The sequence below is a fragment of the Microtus oregoni genome, unplaced genomic scaffold (genome assembly GCF_018167655.1).
Source record: "Microtus oregoni isolate MIOR12 unplaced genomic scaffold, Mior012 000065F_ref0000479, whole genome shotgun sequence".
Taxonomy (NCBI): Eukaryota; Metazoa; Chordata; class Mammalia; order Rodentia; family Cricetidae; genus Microtus; species Microtus oregoni.
The window spans coordinates 3,601,546-3,619,819 of NW_024543875.1; the positions used below are offsets into that span (position 1 = coordinate 3,601,546).

Below are 18,274 nucleotides of genomic sequence, written 5' to 3' on the forward strand. Positions count from 1 at the left end.
AAAGCATCCCCTCGCCATATAATTATCAAAACACAAAGCATACAGAATAAGGAAAGAATATTAAGAGCTGCAAAGGAAAAAGGCCAAATTACTTATAAAGGTAAACCTATCAGACATATACCTGACTTCTCCATGGAAACCATGAAAGCCAGAAGGTCCTGGATAGATGTACTGCAGAAACTGAGAGACCATGGATGCAAGCCCAGATTACTATACCCAGCCAAGCTTTCGTTCACTATAAATGGAGAAAATAAAATTTTCCAGGATAAAAACAAATTTAAACAATACGCAGCCACAAATCCAGCCTTACAGAAAGTAATAGAAGGAAAATCACTAACCAAGGAGTCCAACAATGACCACAATAACTCAGACATCTAGAGACCCTTCACCAACACAAATCAAAGAAGGGAAACACACAAACTCTACGACTAAAAAAATGACCGGAGTTAACAACCACTGGTCATTAATATCACTTAATGTCAATGGACTCAACTCACCTATTAAAAGTCACAGGCTAAGAGATTGGATACGAAAACAGGATCCAACATTCTGCTGTTTACAAGAAACACACCTCAACCACAAGGACAGGCACCTACTCAGAGTAAAGGGCTGGGAAAAGGCTTATCAAGCAAATGGACCTAAGAAACAAGCAGGTGTGGCCATACTAATCTCTAACAAAGTAGACTTCAAACTTAAATCAATCAGAAGAGATGGAGAGGGGCATTTTATACTCATAACAGGAACAGTTCATCAGGATGAAGTCTCAATCCTGAACATCTATGCCCCTAATATAAAAGCACCCACGTACATAAAAGAAACATTGCTAAAACTCAAGGCAGCTATCAAACCGCACACACTAATAGTAGGAGACTTCAACACTCCTCTCTCACCAATGGACAGGTCAATCAGACAGAAACCTAACAGAGAAATAAGAGAATTAATGGAGGTAATGAAGCAAATGGACTTAACAGACATCTATAGAACATTCCACCCAAATAGGAAAGAATATACCTTCTTCTCTGCAGCTCATGGAACCTTCTCAAAAATCGACCACATAGTCGGTAACAAAGCAAACATCTAGAGTTACAAAAAAATATTAGTAACCATCTGTGTCTTATCAGATCACCATGGATTAAAGTTAGAATTCAACAACAATCCTACCCCCAGAAAGCCTACAAATTCATGGAAACTGAACGGTCAACTACTGAACCATACCTGGATTAAGGAAGAAATTAAGAAAGAAATTAAAGTCTTCCTGGAATTCAATGAAAATAAAGAAACAACATACTTAAACTTATGGGACACTGTGAAAGCAGTCCTAAGAGGAAAGTTCATAGCACTAAGTGCCCACTTAAAGAAAACAGAGAAAGCTCACATTGGAGACTTAACAGCCCACCTGAAAGCTCTAGAAAAAAAAGAAGCAGACTCACCTAGGAGGAGTAGAAGACTGGAAATAATCAAACTGAGGGCTGAAATCAACAAAATAGAAACACAGAAAACAATACAAAGAATCAATGAAACAAAAAGCTGGTTCCTGGAGAAAATCAACAAGATTGACAAACCCCTATCCAAACTAATCAAACGGCAGAGAGAGAATTTGCAAATTAATAGGATCAGAAATGAAAAGGGGGACATAACCACAGACACAGAGGAAATTAAGAGAATCATTAGATCTTACTAAGAAAGCCTATATGCCACAAAACTGGAAAATGTAAAGGAAATGGACACTTTTTTAGATAAATACCATATACCAAAGTTAAACCAGGACCAGGTGAACAATCTAAATAGACCTGTTAGTCGCGAAGAATTAGAAGAGGTTATCAAAAACCTCCCTACCAAAAAAAGCCCAGGACCAGATGGTTTCAATGCAGAATTCTACCAGAACTTCCAAGAAGACCTAATACCTATACTCCTTAATGTATTTCACAATATAGAAACAGAAGAGGCACTGCCAAATTCCTTTTATGAAGCTACAGTTACTCTGATACCAAAACCGCACAAAGACTCAACCAAGAAAGAAAATTATAGACCAATCTCACTCATGAACATCGATGCAAAAATCCTCAACAAAATACTGGCAAACCGAATCCAAGAACACATTAGGAAAATTATCCATTATGATCAAGTAGGCTTCATCCCAGGGATGCAGGGCTGGTTCAACATACGAAAATCTATCAATGTAATCCAGCATATAAATAAACTGAAAGAAAAAAACCATATGATCATTTCATTCGATGCTGAAAAAGCATTTGACAAAATTCAACATCCCTTTATGATAAAAGTATTGGAGAGATTAGGGATACAAGGGTCATACCTAAATATAATAAAAGCTATATACAGCAAGCCGACAGCTAACATTAAATTAAATGGAGAGAAACTTAAAGCCATCCCACTAAACTCAGGAACACGACAAGGCTGTCCACTCTCGCCATACCTCTTCAATATAGTGCTTGAAGTTCTAGCAATAGCAATAAGACAACATAAGGGGATCAAGGGGATTCGAATTGGAAAGGAAGAAGTGAAACTTTCGTTATTTGCAGATGATATGATAGTGTACATAAGCGACCCCCAAAACTCCACCAAAGAACTTTTACAGCTGATAAACACCTTTAGTAATGTGGCAGGATACAAGATCAATTCCAAAAAATCAGTCGCCCTCTTATACACAAAGGATATGGAAGCAGAGAGGGAAATCAGAGAAGCTTCACCTTTCACGATAGCCACAAAGAGCATAAAATATCTTGGGGTAACCCTAACCAAGGAAGTGAAAGATCTATTTGACAAGAACTTTAAGGCATTGAAGAAAGAAACTGAGGAGTATACCAGAAAATGGAAGGACCTCCCTTGCTCTTGGATTGGGAGGATCAACATAGTAAAAATGGCAATTCTACCAAAGGCAATTTATAGATTCAATGCAATCCACATCAGGGTCCCATCAAAATTCTTCACAGATCTTGAGAGGACAATAATCAACTTTATATGGAAAAACAAAAAACCCAGGATAGCCAAAACAATCCTATACAATAAAGGATTGTCTGGAGGCATTACCATCCCTGACTTCAAACTCTATTACAGAGCTACAGTGATGAAAACAGTGTGGTACTGGCATAAAAACAGAGAAGTCGACCAATGGAATCGTATAGAAGACCTGGATTTTAACCCACAAACCTATGAACACCTCATTTTTGATAAAGGAGCCAAAAGTATACAATGGAAGAAAGAAAGTATCTTCAACAAATGGTGCTGGCATAACTGGATGTCAACCTGTAGAAGAATGAAAATAGACCCATATCTATCACCATGCACAAAACTCAAGTCCAAATGGATTAAAGACCTCACTATCAGTCAGAACACATTGAACCTGAAGAAGAGAAAGTGGGAAGTACCCTACAGGAGATGGGCACAGGAGATCGCTTCCTATGTGTAACCCCAACAGCACAGACATTAAGGGCAACATTGAATAAATGGGACCTACTAAAACTGAGAAGCTTCTGTAAAGCAAAGGACACTGTCACCAAGACAAAAAGGCAACCTACTGACTGGGAGAAGATCTTCACCAACCCCGCAACAGACAAAGGTCTGATCTCCAAAATATATAGAGAACTCAGGAAACTAGGCTTTAAAATGCTAATTAACCCAATTAAAAAATGGGGCACTGAACTGAACAGAGAATTCTCAGCAGAGGAAGTTCAAATGGCCAAAAGACACTTAAGGTCATGTTCAACCTCCTTAGCGATCAGGGAAATGCAAATCAAAACAACTTTGAGATATCATCTTACACCTGTCAGAATGGCTAAAATAAAAAAACTCCAATGATAGCCTTTGCTGGAGAGGCTGTGGAGGAAGGGGTACCCTCATCCATTGCTGGTGGGAATGCAATCTTGTGCAACCACTTTGGAAATCGGTGTTTCGGTTTCTCAGGAAATTCAGGATCAACCTACCCCTGGACCCAGCAATACCACTCTTGGGAATATACCCAAGAGATGCCCTATCATATGACAAGAGCATTTGTTCAACTATGTTCATAGCAGTATTATTCGTAATAGCCAGAACCTGGAAACAACCTAGATGCCCTTCAATGGAAGAATGGAAGAAGAAAGTGTGGAATATCTACACATTAGAGTACTACGCTGCAGTAAAAAACAATGACTTCTCAAATTTTGCATGCAAATGGATGGAAATAGAAAACACTATCCTGAGTAAGGTAACCCAGACCCAAAAAGATGAATACGGGATGTACTCACTCATAATTGGTTTCTAGCCATAAACAAGGGTCACGGAGTCTACAATTGGTGATCCCAAAGAAGCTAAGTAAGAAGGTGAACCAAAGGAAAAACATATAGTTGTCCTCTTGGCTATGGGAAGTAGACAAAATTGCCGGGGAGAAAATTGAGATCTTGGGGGTGGGGTGGGATGGGGGTAAGGGGAGATGGGGAGAGAAAAGGGAGAAGGGAAGAATGGGGGGAACTTGGGGAAAAAGGAGGATTGGGATAAAGGAAGGTTGGATAGGGGAGCACGGAAGCACAATTCTTAGTTAAGGGAGCCACCTTAGGGTTGGCAAGAGACTTGAACCTAGAGTGGCTCCCAGATGCCCAAGCCGAGGTCCCCAGTTAGTTCCTTGGGCAGCTGAGGATAGGGAACCTGAAATGACCCTATCCTATAGCAATACTGTCGAATATCTTGCATATCATCATAGAACCTTCATCTGGTGATGGATGGAGACAGAGACCCACACTGGAGCACTGGACTGAGCTCCCAAGGTCCCAATGAGGAGTAGAAGGAGGGAGAACATGAGCAAAGAAGTCAGGACCACGAGGGGAGCACCCACCAAGTGAGACAGTGGAGCTGATCTATTGGGAGTTCACCAAGGCCAGCTGGACTGTGACTGAAAAAGCATGGGATAAAACTGGACTCTCTGAGCATGGCGAACAATGAGAGCTGATGAGAACCCAAGGACAATGGCACAGGGTTTTGAACCTACGTAATGTGCTGGCTTTGTGGGAGCCTAGCCAGTTTGGATGTTCACCTTCCTAGAAATGGATGGACGGGGGAGGACCTAGGACTTACCACAGGGCAGGGAACCCTGACTGCTCATTGGACTGGAGGGGGGGGAGAGGAGTGGGGGGAGGGGAAGAAGGGTGGGAGGAGGGGGAGAAGGGTGGGAGGAGGGGGAGAAGTGTGGGAGGAGGGGAAGGGAAATGGGAGGCTGGGAGGAGGAGGAAACTTGTTTTTTTTTCTCCTTTTCTCAATAAAAAAAAAGAAAAAAAAACAAAGAAATACCAATATTTAGGTCCCAGGCGTCCTTGTCAATGTGCTGATGAGTTAGTACTTACCCATATGGGTCGAAGGTTTTATGCCGATCTGCAAAGACTGGAGTCATGCCACACAAATCCAGGGTGGACAACATGGCAAGCTTCGGCCAGTTTTTGCCATACCACACAACAGTGACAGATGTATCATTGAAGGAAACATCAACATGTTGCATGATGTGTTCTTTTCCACTTTTCTCTCTTAATATAATTACAAAACGTAGGCCAAATACTCTAGAGAAAGAAATGATAGCTCAAAGTGCTTTCAAAGAAAGAACTCTGTATCAACAAACACACACATACTTGATGTGTATTTCCATAATATCTACTTCCTTAAAGACAAAAGTCAAAATCCTTGGCACACTTCTGACATATTTCACCCACAGCACCTTCTGAACCTTTCTTTCCTCCAGCAAATTATCCCTGTTCCATGACTAGCAGTTCAGACAATGGAAGGGCATCTTCAACACCTACTCAACATCATGAGGCTGTTTCTTCTGTTTATAAAAATGTAAGGAAATACCAAAATGTCTCATAAATTTTACACACACACACAAGATCAGAGACAGCACCCTCTAATATAAACTGCTCACCTAGTCTAGGAATGTAGCTCATGATATCCACTTCCCCAGCACATGAAAGGCCCCAGTCTAGGAGTGTAGTTCATGATATCCACTTCCCCAGCACATGCAAGGCCCTAGTCTAGGAGTGTAGTTCATGATATCCACTTCCCCAGCACATGCAAGGCCCTAGTCTAGGAGTGTAGTTCATGATATCCACTTCCCCAGCACATGAAAGGCCCCAGTCTAGGAATGTAGCTCATGATATCCACTTCCCCAGCACATGGAAGGCCCTAGTCTAGGAGTGCAGTTCATGATATCCACTTCCCCAGCACATGAAAGGCCCCAGTCTAGGAGTGTAGTTCATGATATCCACTTCCCCAGCACATGGAAGGCCCTAGTCTAGGAGTGTAGTTCATGATATCCACTTCCCCAGCACATGGAAGGCCCTAGTCTAGGAGTGTAGTTCATGATATCCACTTCCCCAGCACATAGAAGGCCCTAGTCTAGGAGTGTAGTTCGTGATATCCACTTCCCCAGCACATGGAAGGCCCTAGTTTCAATCCTTCAGCCTGCAAACTAAGTAAGAACCTTGCACATCCACTGTATGTCTAAAACACCTGGATATGACAACACTAGGTTAGAACCTGGACGATCCTGTGGTTCTGTCCAGGAGCCAGTGAAGCATCCAACAGCAGCCTACACACCTGAGGACCTCTTTGAATTTCGTAGGAAGACCTGTGTAGGAGTTAACAGGTTTGGCAATTTGGGTTAGTGCTTCTTTCACAGATGAGATTTGCTTTGTAATATACTCTTTCTTCCAGTATCCGCCTTCTTTATCCTCAACTGACAGTAAGCTCACGGATGTGGCTGTCTCCTCCACTGAATGAACTTTCCAGTGGGATCTTTTGGATGCAAATGCAGCTGAGTAGATTCTTCTCCAAATAAGACTGGAAGAAAGGGATAAAGGATAGAATGTGGAGGCACTGTAGAGTGCCTGTAACAATATATTACATTAGAGATGCACAGTAACTTTTCATTTCAAGTAGACCAATTCAATGAAGAATTTGCCTGTCTACGTGTGTACAGTGGACCACAGTCTGAAATGATATGCTTTAGATCCACTATCCCCAAAAGCACATAAAAAAGGGAAAATCCTATTTCCAGAGTCAAGTTTAAATTACGAATTCCTTGTTACTTGGGATCATCAAATGTTGTCTTTCTGCTAGAAGACTGAAGAGGAGTTCAATCACAGGAAAGTCATAGGTGTACATAAGGGTGAATCTGGTCTTACTGTGGGTATGTACGTGTGTAAGCTCTGTACACACTTGCAAAACAATGAGTAAACATAGTCTACATTCATTCTGCTTCCTATCTTTAAATTTTAACAATGAACATGCCTGCTCCAATTTCAAAAGTAAAATAGAGAAAGTAACTAAAATATAACTTTATTAAGTGTTTGTTAAGCTTTCCTGAGCACACATGTCAATTGTTACTTAAGTAATTCACACACATTAACTCATTTACTCCTCCCAATAAATACATGAGGTAGCTACTGTTTTCACCCCCGCTGTACAACAGATCATATAATTGCAGCCAAGACTGGTATGTTCAAATATGCATGAATACACACACATTTTAATGATTCAAAAATTATCTATATTCATTCCAAAATTATTGTCAAATGCCATCTAGTAGTTGATATAGATAAAACATGTATCCTCTTGCATAAGAATTTCTTGTATCTTTATAAATGAAAAGACAAGAACCTCGCTCCTCACTCAGAGCAGGTGCATGTTCCCGTGGCAGAGTGAGAAGTGTGAGGACAACCTTAGTGAGAACAGATGGTTTACTATGTTTCCTCACTTAAAAGGCAAACACCAAAACATCAAAGATATATTAGACTAGTCATTTCAGTACTAGATTATTCATTACTATGACCTGAAGAAACTGTAAAAAAAATATGGATTCCAAACCACTAAATCACAATTCAAAGCACTGAGCCATAATGTTCACAGATACAGAGTTAGGAACCCAAAGTCTTATATTTTCCCAGCTGACTGTGCATCTTCTCGCATGGACTAGAGTCTGAGAACCACCATAGAGAATGTTCCCTGCCTGCCATGCTCCAGAATAGAAAACCCTGCACCCTATCTGTCATTCCCCACACCTTTACCTTCCACATCGAACAACTACATTCCTGCAGGGTCTATATGGAGTCAATATGTGCATGGTCTTTGATGCTGAGTAAGAGAGAACCCTAAAAAGCCAAAACGTGGGAACAAAATGCTCAGTAGATATTAGGGGCACTCCATCTCTCTCTGTACAAGAGGAAATTCTAGGTACAGGCCAAGCTCACAAAGAAAAATAGAAGCAGTGACTCCTCTTTATTCATAGATGCCCAAGAGTCTAACTGAGGAGTCTCCCTGGTCCCCAAGCCTCCACATGCTGTGTCTCTCTCTCTCTTACCCTCTCTCACTCTTTCCATGTGTCAAGTCCATTTGACTGGCAGATATTGGAGGAAAAGCTATGTCAATTTAAAAGTCCACACACACACTTCTTTTTCTATGATCTGTATGACTGCCAGTAGCGCACACCATCTGCCCAAGAACTAGGTGAAAATTTCTGTGAATGAATGAGAGGAATAGGCTTTATCTTCAGTATACACAAAGAATAGCCTGATACTCAGAAATGCAAATGTTTGGAAATACATGACTACATGTAGAATTAGACACATTATTGTCTAAAATAGGATTAAAATTAATTCTCTTAATTTTTAGCAAATGGCTGTCTACTAATTTTCATGACTTCTATTATCACACAGAACAGACAGACATAGTAACCTCCTTACTTGTCACTGGCCAAATGATAAAAGCGTCTGTTCACACATCCAGTGCCCAGCAAGCTCACAGCATCCAAGTAGGAAAATATATTCAGCAAGACTTCAGAGGGCATTCTGAGAGAGGAGGGAGAAAATTAAACAAGATAGCAGATACTGAATCTACAAATTACCCAGAATACAACTGGCTATGCATCTCTAAAGAGAGGGCTACTATCATACTCATCTGTTTAATAGGCAAACTCTTCTCTCATCCTCGATTAATTTCTTGTTTGTAATTTTCTGGTTATTACAGTTCTCATTGCATAGACCAATGAGGAGAGCATAGACACAGAGAACTGGCTTTTTCAGTATGTCAGCCACTTTGGTTCAATGACTCTATTATGAAGGTGTTATCCTCTGCTGAAATGCAGGAACTAGAAGATGGAAACACATTCTCGCCATGAATGCTGCTGCTAGAATTGGAAACATTAACTGTGTTCACACCTAACCTGCATTTCAGGTTCTCATTCACCAGCCTGCTAAATGTCCTCATAGAGGGACACTAACTGCTTCCTCTCTAGTTCAAGAAAACGTCAGGCTTCATAGAGTCTTCTGAAGAGCTTTATGTCTAAATGAATGTTATACTTTATTATCGAGATTCCTTCTACTTTCATAGTTGCAGAATTCTACACACACCACAAGAATCCGGCAGCATGAGGAAAGCAGGAATGGGCCTCCGAGCATCTGTATCAGCACTTAGCTGCAGGGCAAATGAACAGGGCTGTGAAGACTGTTGCAAGAGATGGAAGAGGAACACATAGCGATAAAGGACTAAGAAAACCCTTTGGGACCAACTTCAAATGGTTTGGTCAGTCTCTATTTGTGACTTTAATAATTAAAATAATTTTATTTACTAATAGAATTCAGTAATCATACATTTCATAGGGAGAAGTTAGTCCTAAAATCCTGAAAATACTAAGAAAGAAAAATATGTATCCTTGGAGAGAGGCAGCTAATTCTTCACATATTTGATCCATGTCACCATGTGAGTGCACCCACTGTTCAAGGCTTCTGCAAGAACAGGCAGCCTCACCTTAGTTAAATCTTCCCTGCCCTGCCCATGAAATCTTTAATATTCATAATCAGTGTTAGACACCTTCAATAAGAAATGGTAGAGAACAAAATGGGGGTGGGGAGTTTTGGTATCATGCTGGCTAGTTGTAAGCCTACTTGACACAAAGGGGGTCACCTGAGGAAGGGCCCTGAATTGAGAAAATGCTTCAGTAATATAGGCAGGCCTGTAGAATATTTTCTTAATTAATGATTGATGGAGAGGTCATAATGGGCTGGACCTCAGTTGTGGGTGGTACCATCCCTGGACACATGGTCCTGGGTTCTATAAGAAAGCAAACTGAGCAAGACAAGGGAGCAATCCAGGAAGCAACACCACCACCCCAACCTCCCACACCCCATACCCTTGCATCCCTTACAGCCTCTGCATCAGGTTCCAGACCAGTTTGAATTGCTGCCTTGGCTTTCTTCAATAGACTAAGATTCCAAACATGTAAGTCAAATCAAGCCTTTCCTTCCGTCATGGTGTTTCATCACAGCAATAGAAAAGTACTAAGGCAGTCACTGTTAGGACTAGCCACTGCATGTCCTTTCATATTTTAAATTCTTTATAAAAGTCTGTGCCTATATTTTTAAATTATTACAATTCAAACTAAGTTGATCATAAAGACATTTCAGAAAGGTATGGAGTAACTGTAGGGATTTAACTGAATGAAGTCCCATGCAAGTGAGGCAATGAGTAAGTTCCATCTTTGTAGCCACCAGAGTTGAACATGGGGAGATATATATCTTGATCCCATCTATCCTTCACTGTTCAAAGTCCTTTGAATAAGTGCTCAACCATAACTGAGACATATCTACATAACTCCACCCCTCCCAAGGCTCAGGGGACATCCTGGAAGATAGAGAGAAAGAATGGAAGAACAAGAGAATGCAGAAGAGTTCTGTGGAATGCCATCCTCTGGATATGACACAGCTGTTACTCCAACTCACAGCAGCACTGGTGAACTACACAAGACCTGTATAACACATTCATATTTACTACTTAATGACTTGTCACTAAGCTGGACCAACCAATGTTTACACCCACGTTGGACTGCTTTTTATTGGATTCTAATTAATTCACATAATCCCTGGAATGAAGATAAAGAATAACAAAGTCGGAAAGGGCATGAGGAAGTGAGACAGAACAGAAACAAAGATGGGGACAAGAAGTTCTGCTTTAAGTGAGTGGTCTTCCCTAAGAAACTCAGTTGATTTTTATATGTTCATTTTCAATACTGTGGGGATAGTTTGAATGGGAAATTGTAGCCCATAGTCTTAGGTATTTGAATAGTTGGTCCAATCCAGTTGGTACTGCTATTTGGAGGGGCTTATGAGGTATGGTCTTGCTGGAGGAAGTGTGTCACCAAAGGCAAACTTGGAGAGGCCTTGCCCTATACCCTGTCCCCTCTCTACTTTGTGTCTGCAGTTCAAGATGTGAGCTCTCAGCATGCTGCTCCATAGACTCAAACTCTCTGGAGCCATAAACAAAATTAACTTTCCTTCTGTAAGTTGCCTTAGACATGGTGTTCTATCAAAAGAACAGACAAGTAACTAATACAGTGACTGAACTACAAACATGTCTTTGCCCATACTGTACACAAGTAATCTACTCCAGTATGTGTGCACTCATCATCCCCACCCTTACCCCACCCCACTTCTTCAGAGAATGCTCGCTTCCATCTATCAAACCACCTTGGCCCTGGATTCCCAGCCATGTCCTCAAAGCCTCCAGTCTTCTATTCGGGCCTCCCTCTTCTCCAGCATCGCATTAGCCTTTGAACCATGGCCAAAATGTCTCACCTTAATATTTACCTACTGACCCAAGCCCAGCTCTCCCCAAGCTTTCTCTAACTGCTACACAACCTCTGCAAAACCACTGGCTGCAGAGCTTCCAGGGAAGATAAACAACAAAAGAAAACACACCAGCTTGTCTCTACTTACTGTCTCTATGTCCATGCCTCCTCTTCTTTGTTTTTCATAATATAAATACAAAACACAAAACAACATAAAAATAAGGATTGGCCCTCCGCTCTCATAGGTCTTTCCTGGATCCTTGGTTGCTTCTCAATGGCCCAGTATCTCTGGGCTTCCTCAAAAGACAAGTTTCTCTCTTCTTGCCCCAAATCCATCACATCCAGGAGAGCTAGCACTGGACCTGTGGAGTCTCTGCAAACTCTTATCATCAACAGGACTCTCTCCTGCATCCCCCACTCTCCCATCTCTGCAGCAGTACCTTCATCTACACATCTGCCGGAGCTAACAGTCTGTTTACTCCTCACAAGGACAAGGACATCTATTTTACTTATGAATAATGTCAGTTATACCTCCAAATGTTCCAAACTTGCCTGTCTCACTCTATCCCTCCTCCTGATAGAGAGACAGGCATGTAAACAAGATATTTTAGAAGTTCAGCTTCTACCCAGGATCATGGGAGCCTACGCCTTTCCCATCACACTAGCTACTCGGTGCCTCTCTTAGAGTAAGTCTGTCTCTGTACCTCTGGGTTCCCACTCTGGTACCTCTTCTCCAAGGTCTTTAATCTCAACTTTTACTTTCCATCTTCAATGTCACCTCCCCAAGAAAGCCTTTCCTTACCACCTGATTGTATTATTCTACAGTATGGAATTCATTCATTTCCTTGACAGCATGCACTCCAATTTACAATTTTTCATTAAAAAAAAAAAAACCTCTCTCTCACTAGTCTATCAGCTACTAGAAAATACATGTAAAGGTTCACTGTGTGTCCCCAGCATCAGGAACAGCATCAGATCCAATTCCCAGAATAAAGGGTCTTAAACATAACTGATGTACTTAATTATCTCTTTTGACTTCTATGTGTAAAAACATACTAAAATAAGTACATTGAAATGTGCATATATTACATGGTACTGTTGGCTGAACCAAGTATGATACAGTATTAAATGTCCAATTGTAAATTGTTTTTGCAATACACAGAGCCTTCAGGCTTTGTATCCTGAATGTCTCTCCATGAAAATACCAACATCACGGGGCTCCAAGGGATGCTAATTACATCAATGTATCCCAACATGGTATTGCAACACACATCTACAGGCATGTTAATATCAGTTCACAATTTTTTTAAAAGATTGAATGAATTTTGGTTCCAATGGTCACAGTATAAATCTCACAGTGACAAAGAATTCCAAACCACTGATCTAAAAAAAAAAATTCCATAGGCTGTACAACTTCAGAAAAAACATGATCTTCTTTTGGCTTTCCACCAGTTCTTATCTCCCAAGAAGTGAATAATTAAGAAGAACAATTTAATAGAAGGAGAATTCAGTGTACTTGTCACCTTTAGAGGTTTAGTTTCATTAACTAGTCTAATAAGGATAATGGTGACAGGCTCATGACTCGTGTCAAACTCTGTGTTGTACATTCTTCCTACACAATCCTATTCTTAGAAAGCTCAAAATAGCAACTTGGTATATGCTGCACTATAATTTTCTCTAAAAACCCCATGCTTAAAGCCCACTGCCCCATGAGAAGCAGGCTACGTACCTGTCCAGGGATACAAAAGAGATGGAGGAGGACATCTCATTGTGCTGGCCATGCCTGGTCCACTGCCTCACCACAGGTGAGCCTCTAGCAAACTTAACTCCAAAACCCTTTCTGAAAGTAAAAGTGAGAAACTCAAGTTATATAATAATTACCAAATGAGGTGAGTTATCTGCTCCCCTTCGCAAAATTCTGAAGGATCAATAGACTCCAAAGATTATTCAATGCAAAACTTCACCTCTGAAAATAAAGAGGGGGAAAGGGGAGAAAAGAATGGAGGGGAACGGAAGGGAGGGGTCCAAATCAAGTGTGTGGTAGGTTAATAAAGCTAAAATCTGCACTTTACAGTGCAGTACTGGTGCTCCATTACAGCCTGTCACTGGGGCATCCCCGAATGGATGGAGGGGAACGAAGGGAAAAGGAGAAACATGCTGCCCTGTTTCATTTCACAAATGCTCTAACCCAGAAACAATTTAGAGGAGAAAAGGGCACGTTACAGGCTATAGTCCATCAGTACGACCAGGAACCTAGAGGAGCTTGAGAAGCACAACCCATGGGCACTGATGCTGGGTGCTCACTTACAAGCTCAGCTTAACTGGCTTTTACACCCCAGGACTGCATGTGTCCAGTGAATGGTGATGCCCACAGTGGGCTGGCCCTCCTCCATCCATTAACAATCAACACAGTCACTCACAAGCTCAGCTTAACTGACTTTTACACCCCAGGCCCGTATGTGCCCAATGAATGGTGATGCCCACAGTGGGCTGGCCCTCCTCCATCCATTAACAAGCAGGACCGTATGTGCCCAGTGAATGGTGATGCCCACAGTGGGCTGGCTCTTCTCCATCATTAACAATCAACACAATCACTCACAGCCATGCCCTGAGGCCAATCTGATCTGGGCAGTTCCCAACTAAGATTCCCTTCTCAGGTGGTTTTGGGCTGTGCCAAGCAGACAATTAAATCTATCTAAAACAGATATATCCAGAGGCCACTTTCAATAATATAACAGAAACCTACTGAAGGTAGAATCCATAGATTTTTCATAACTTCCTACCTGTGAGCTAGATCTGTCAAGGCAACCTACAACTTTGTTGATCTTCCAAGCAGTTTCCAAGGATAGCATTGACTATCCTTTAGTTAACCTTTGGTTTAACTATCTTTAGTTAGGCAGAGAAGTCCCTCTATACTAAAGTTTCCCACATTTTAACACCTTATAGTCAATAAATTATATTTTAATTGGCTATCTTTTTAGAGATACATAAAACAATGCATCTTATTAATTAACAGCTTTTTAGATATGATGACATAAATATAGTCTTTCAAAGTTCCTAAAACAAGTCTGAATTGGGTAAGTCCTCAACTGATGCTCGCTAGCAGACTGGAGGAGATCTGAAACAACAGGAAGTCACAGTCCACAGATCCCATTTTTAGGAAGTAGCCCCGCTGAGTGCTCTTAGTGAATATTTCATTTTTCTTGGAAATCCCTAGAAGCTACTTCTTTGAGCAATGTACAACATACACACATCAGTTGCTGATACACCCCCACACCCTGCTTGCTATTTAAGGTACAATATAGAGTACATATTACCCATTTCTCATTCACCAATGCCTAATCACCTTCAGGACCAACCTGGTTCCCAAGACACATTTGGATTAACATCTAAGCACATTTTTAAAGTCAGAATTCCATTTCTGGAAATATGCTTTAACTCAAGAAAATGTGCTCTCCCGATAGTTCTCCCAAAAAATGTCCAGCTCAGAGCACCAAGGCTAAATTCACTTGCTGAGCAAACCTCATGAAATGAACTGTTATCTCTTTTCTGAGTGTGTGTGCAAAACCTGTAGTTAATGTGTATTATGGCATCCTCACAATCAAGCTGTTCACTCTCCCTAAACAATTAAGTAATGATTAGGCAGGTAGGTACTTCCTGGCACCAGCTATTGAGAAAAGAAAAAGGTACCAAAGGCTTTTCCCTAACCTGATACCAAACAGATATGCCTGTCTTTGACTAAAGCATTTACTACAGCTTATTTACCAGTTTATTCTTCAGATACATCTTAATGGCATATTCTGTACAAAGGAATGTATTAAATGCTTTAAAACTTACTGCATCCTATATTTATAAGAAAAGCAAGAGTATTTTATTACAGACATGGTTTTTAATACTTTTCTTAAAACAGTGCGACTCCTTTCTAATGGCTTTCTTCTATCTGCCTTTAAAAAAGACCCCCTTGCTGAACATTGGTGCAATCCTTTAATCCTGGCACTCGGTACAGGACAGCCTGAACTATACAGACACACCCTTTCTCAAAAAAAAAAAAAAACAAACTCAAAAAAGATCCCTTCCTCTCGTTTCATAGAAAAGACAACCAAGTCTCTGACTAGATTCCCAAGATTCTCCTGACAACCATTTTGGAGTTCTTTTTACCATTTCAAATATTTATCAATTTAATTTTAGCATGATTGAAAAGCACAACTCCATTTCTTCCTGAAAATGACTTGGCATTCTAAATGGCCCAGTCCACTACACAATCGGTGAAATGAACACCTATCTTCAAGCAGCTCTATGTCAAACCCACTGTTTAGTTTGGAAGCATTTTTCAAGTGCACAAAGAAAAGGTCAGAGAAGAGAATGACAATGGATTAGCAATAAATACATCTCATGCGAACATTTTTCCTGAGAGCTTAGAAAAGTGCAAGACATTTGTAAAAATAATTTTAAATTGTATTTGTTAGTGTGAAATAAGTCAGACTAGATATAAATTAACTAAACTTGACATGCATTCTGTTGTATTTCTTACAGTACATAATATTTATAAATGTTAATTCTTGTTGTAGCCGTGGCTATCCTGGAACTCACTCTGTAGACCACGCTGATCTTGAACTTGGAGATCCAGCTGCTTCTGCCTCATGAATGTTGGGATTAAAGGCGTGCTCCACAACAGGGCTAATAACTGCCTTCTCAACGCATAGTCAAATTCACAGGCTGAGAGGGAGCAGGTTCCCACACCATGAGAGGTACTTTATTTAAATGGATCTATCAGAAGGCTCACCCAGCTTAAAAAGAAATCAAACACTCTGACAACATTCTTCCTGCCCACCCATGCAGACCACTATGTGAAGAGTAAATTGAGGAATAGAAAAAAATTTAACTTAAACTTCAACCTTCCAGCTTAAAGTCCAGTCTTTCTCATCTTTTTGCAAACAATGTCACCATTCTGTCACAAACCTGATTTGTTCAGCATCTTGAGAACTCATTCAAGAACTATTATAACAACACCATCTTTCTGAAATGGTAGACATAGGGACATAGGAAGGACAAAGGACAGGGTCCTGGAGTTGAGGTCAAGGGACCTAAGTAGTTGACATTGGCAGGTTATTTGTGCCTCCACAGGATACCTGGGTGCTTCAGAAGCATGCACTCGACTGCTGCATCTATACATTAAGAAGCCTCAGGAATAAAATGAAAATCCTCAAGATGTAAATACTTGCCAGGCGTGGGGGCACACACTTCTAATCCCAGCACTTGGGAGGTGGAGGCAGGCGGCTCTCAGTGAGTCAGGACAGCTAGGGCTACATAGAGAGATCCTGTCTCAGAAGAAAAGCAAATTCTTAGCATCATCCTTCCGCAGTGATCTAACTGGAGTGACGGTACAGTGCTAGAAGCAGCCCATAAGGAAGCAAGTTAACTAAGGTACTTATTTGGGTGAATAAAGATTTCAGAGCCTTTCCCCCATGTGTTAACACTGTTCTCTCTCACTATGAGAGAGGAACATCCTTTGGTTTAGAGGCACTCCTTGAGAGAAACAGAAAACCAACCTTGAGGATAGAACAGTCATCGTGCAGGCTCGTACACTTACTAGAAACGTAGCAAACTACAACAGGGCTTCATAACAAGATGTGGCCGTCTAGAAAACCTCTTGGCTTGGTGGGAGAGGTGCACAAAAACGCCAAGGAAAGCCTCGAGACCGTCCCGATGGCAAGAAACACCTCCTTAGCACTGGGTTTCGATGGATCCATTCTACTCCATGTTACAGGGCCATAGAAAAAGCTGATTCTCATTCTGAAATCTATAAAACGCAAGTCTTCACCTGTCTTCGCACGTGCGCTGCCGCAGGCTTCCAGCTGTTGGAAGTCATCATAGAGCCTAACCACGGGGCAAACCAATGAACGGATGGAAGGCTTAGTAATACCTGTTACCTCCTTAGAAAGCACCTCTACTTGTGTCCTAACTTGAGGTACCCTAGGTTTCCACGATGGAGAGGTTTCCTTTTGTCGTTCTTACTGTTTCCCGCGTTAAAAAGTTAAAACAAGAAACAGCAGTCACATGCCAGATGGGACCAATGAAAATATTCTGGAAAGAGCAGCGGGATGGGATTCCGAAGGGAGAACCACCCACGTGCCCCGAGCATCACCTGTACGCGGAGCGCCCCGCGGCCGCCCCCGCGCTGTCCCGGGCAGAGCCATCACCATGCAGGGACCCGCGCAGCGCCTGAGGTCCGAAACGTCCCGACCGCGGCATCCGGCCGCGTCCGGTCGCCATGGAGACACAGTGCCGAAGTGAGGCACCGCCCCTCGCGCATGCGCACGAGGGTGGACCTGGCGTGGACAGCTCCGCCTTTGCTTCCGGCGTCCGGGCGCTTCCGGGTCGGCGCTTTGCCGACCCCGTCATGCCGATGAGGGTTCGCCGGTCACAGCGCGGGGCCATTGGCCTGTGGCCCTGTTCACCTACGTTTGTCAGCTGATTTCTAGAGGAAACGGACATGCTGAAATTGTCCCTGTCTCATAATTATGGCAAACCCATGACACGACAGTCCTCTGTAGAGAGGCCATGAGAAGACTCAATTCACAACCCGTCGGAATCTGCAAGTTCCAGATGAAAACAAGCAGCCATTAACATCCCTGTCTCTGCCTGCCTTAAAGACACTGAGCGCAAGCACAGGCA

General features: G+C 41.7%; 1 protein-coding gene across 3 annotated transcripts in view; it reads right to left on the reverse strand.

The window, feature by feature from the left end:
* Fbxo15 (F-box protein 15) overlaps positions 1-18,243 on the reverse strand; it is a 49,520-nt gene extending 31,277 nt beyond the window's left edge. Inside the window, exons 1-5 of one of the 3 annotated variants that reach the window (XM_041640922.1) lie at positions 17,745-18,243; positions 13,329-13,439; positions 8,721-8,825; positions 6,577-6,819; positions 5,334-5,543 (exon numbers count right to left, since the gene is read on the reverse strand). In XM_041640922.1, coding sequence (XP_041496856.1) covers positions 5,334-5,543; positions 6,577-6,819; positions 8,721-8,825; positions 13,329-13,439; positions 17,745-18,094 — 1,019 coding nt within the window. In that variant the 5' untranslated portion in view covers positions 18,095-18,243. The remainder of the gene's footprint in view (positions 1-5,333; positions 5,544-6,576; positions 6,820-8,720; positions 8,826-13,328; positions 13,440-17,744) is intronic. The other 2 variants (XM_041640920.1, XM_041640921.1) reach the window with 2 other exon arrangements.
* Positions 18,244-18,274: the final 31 nt, after the last annotated feature.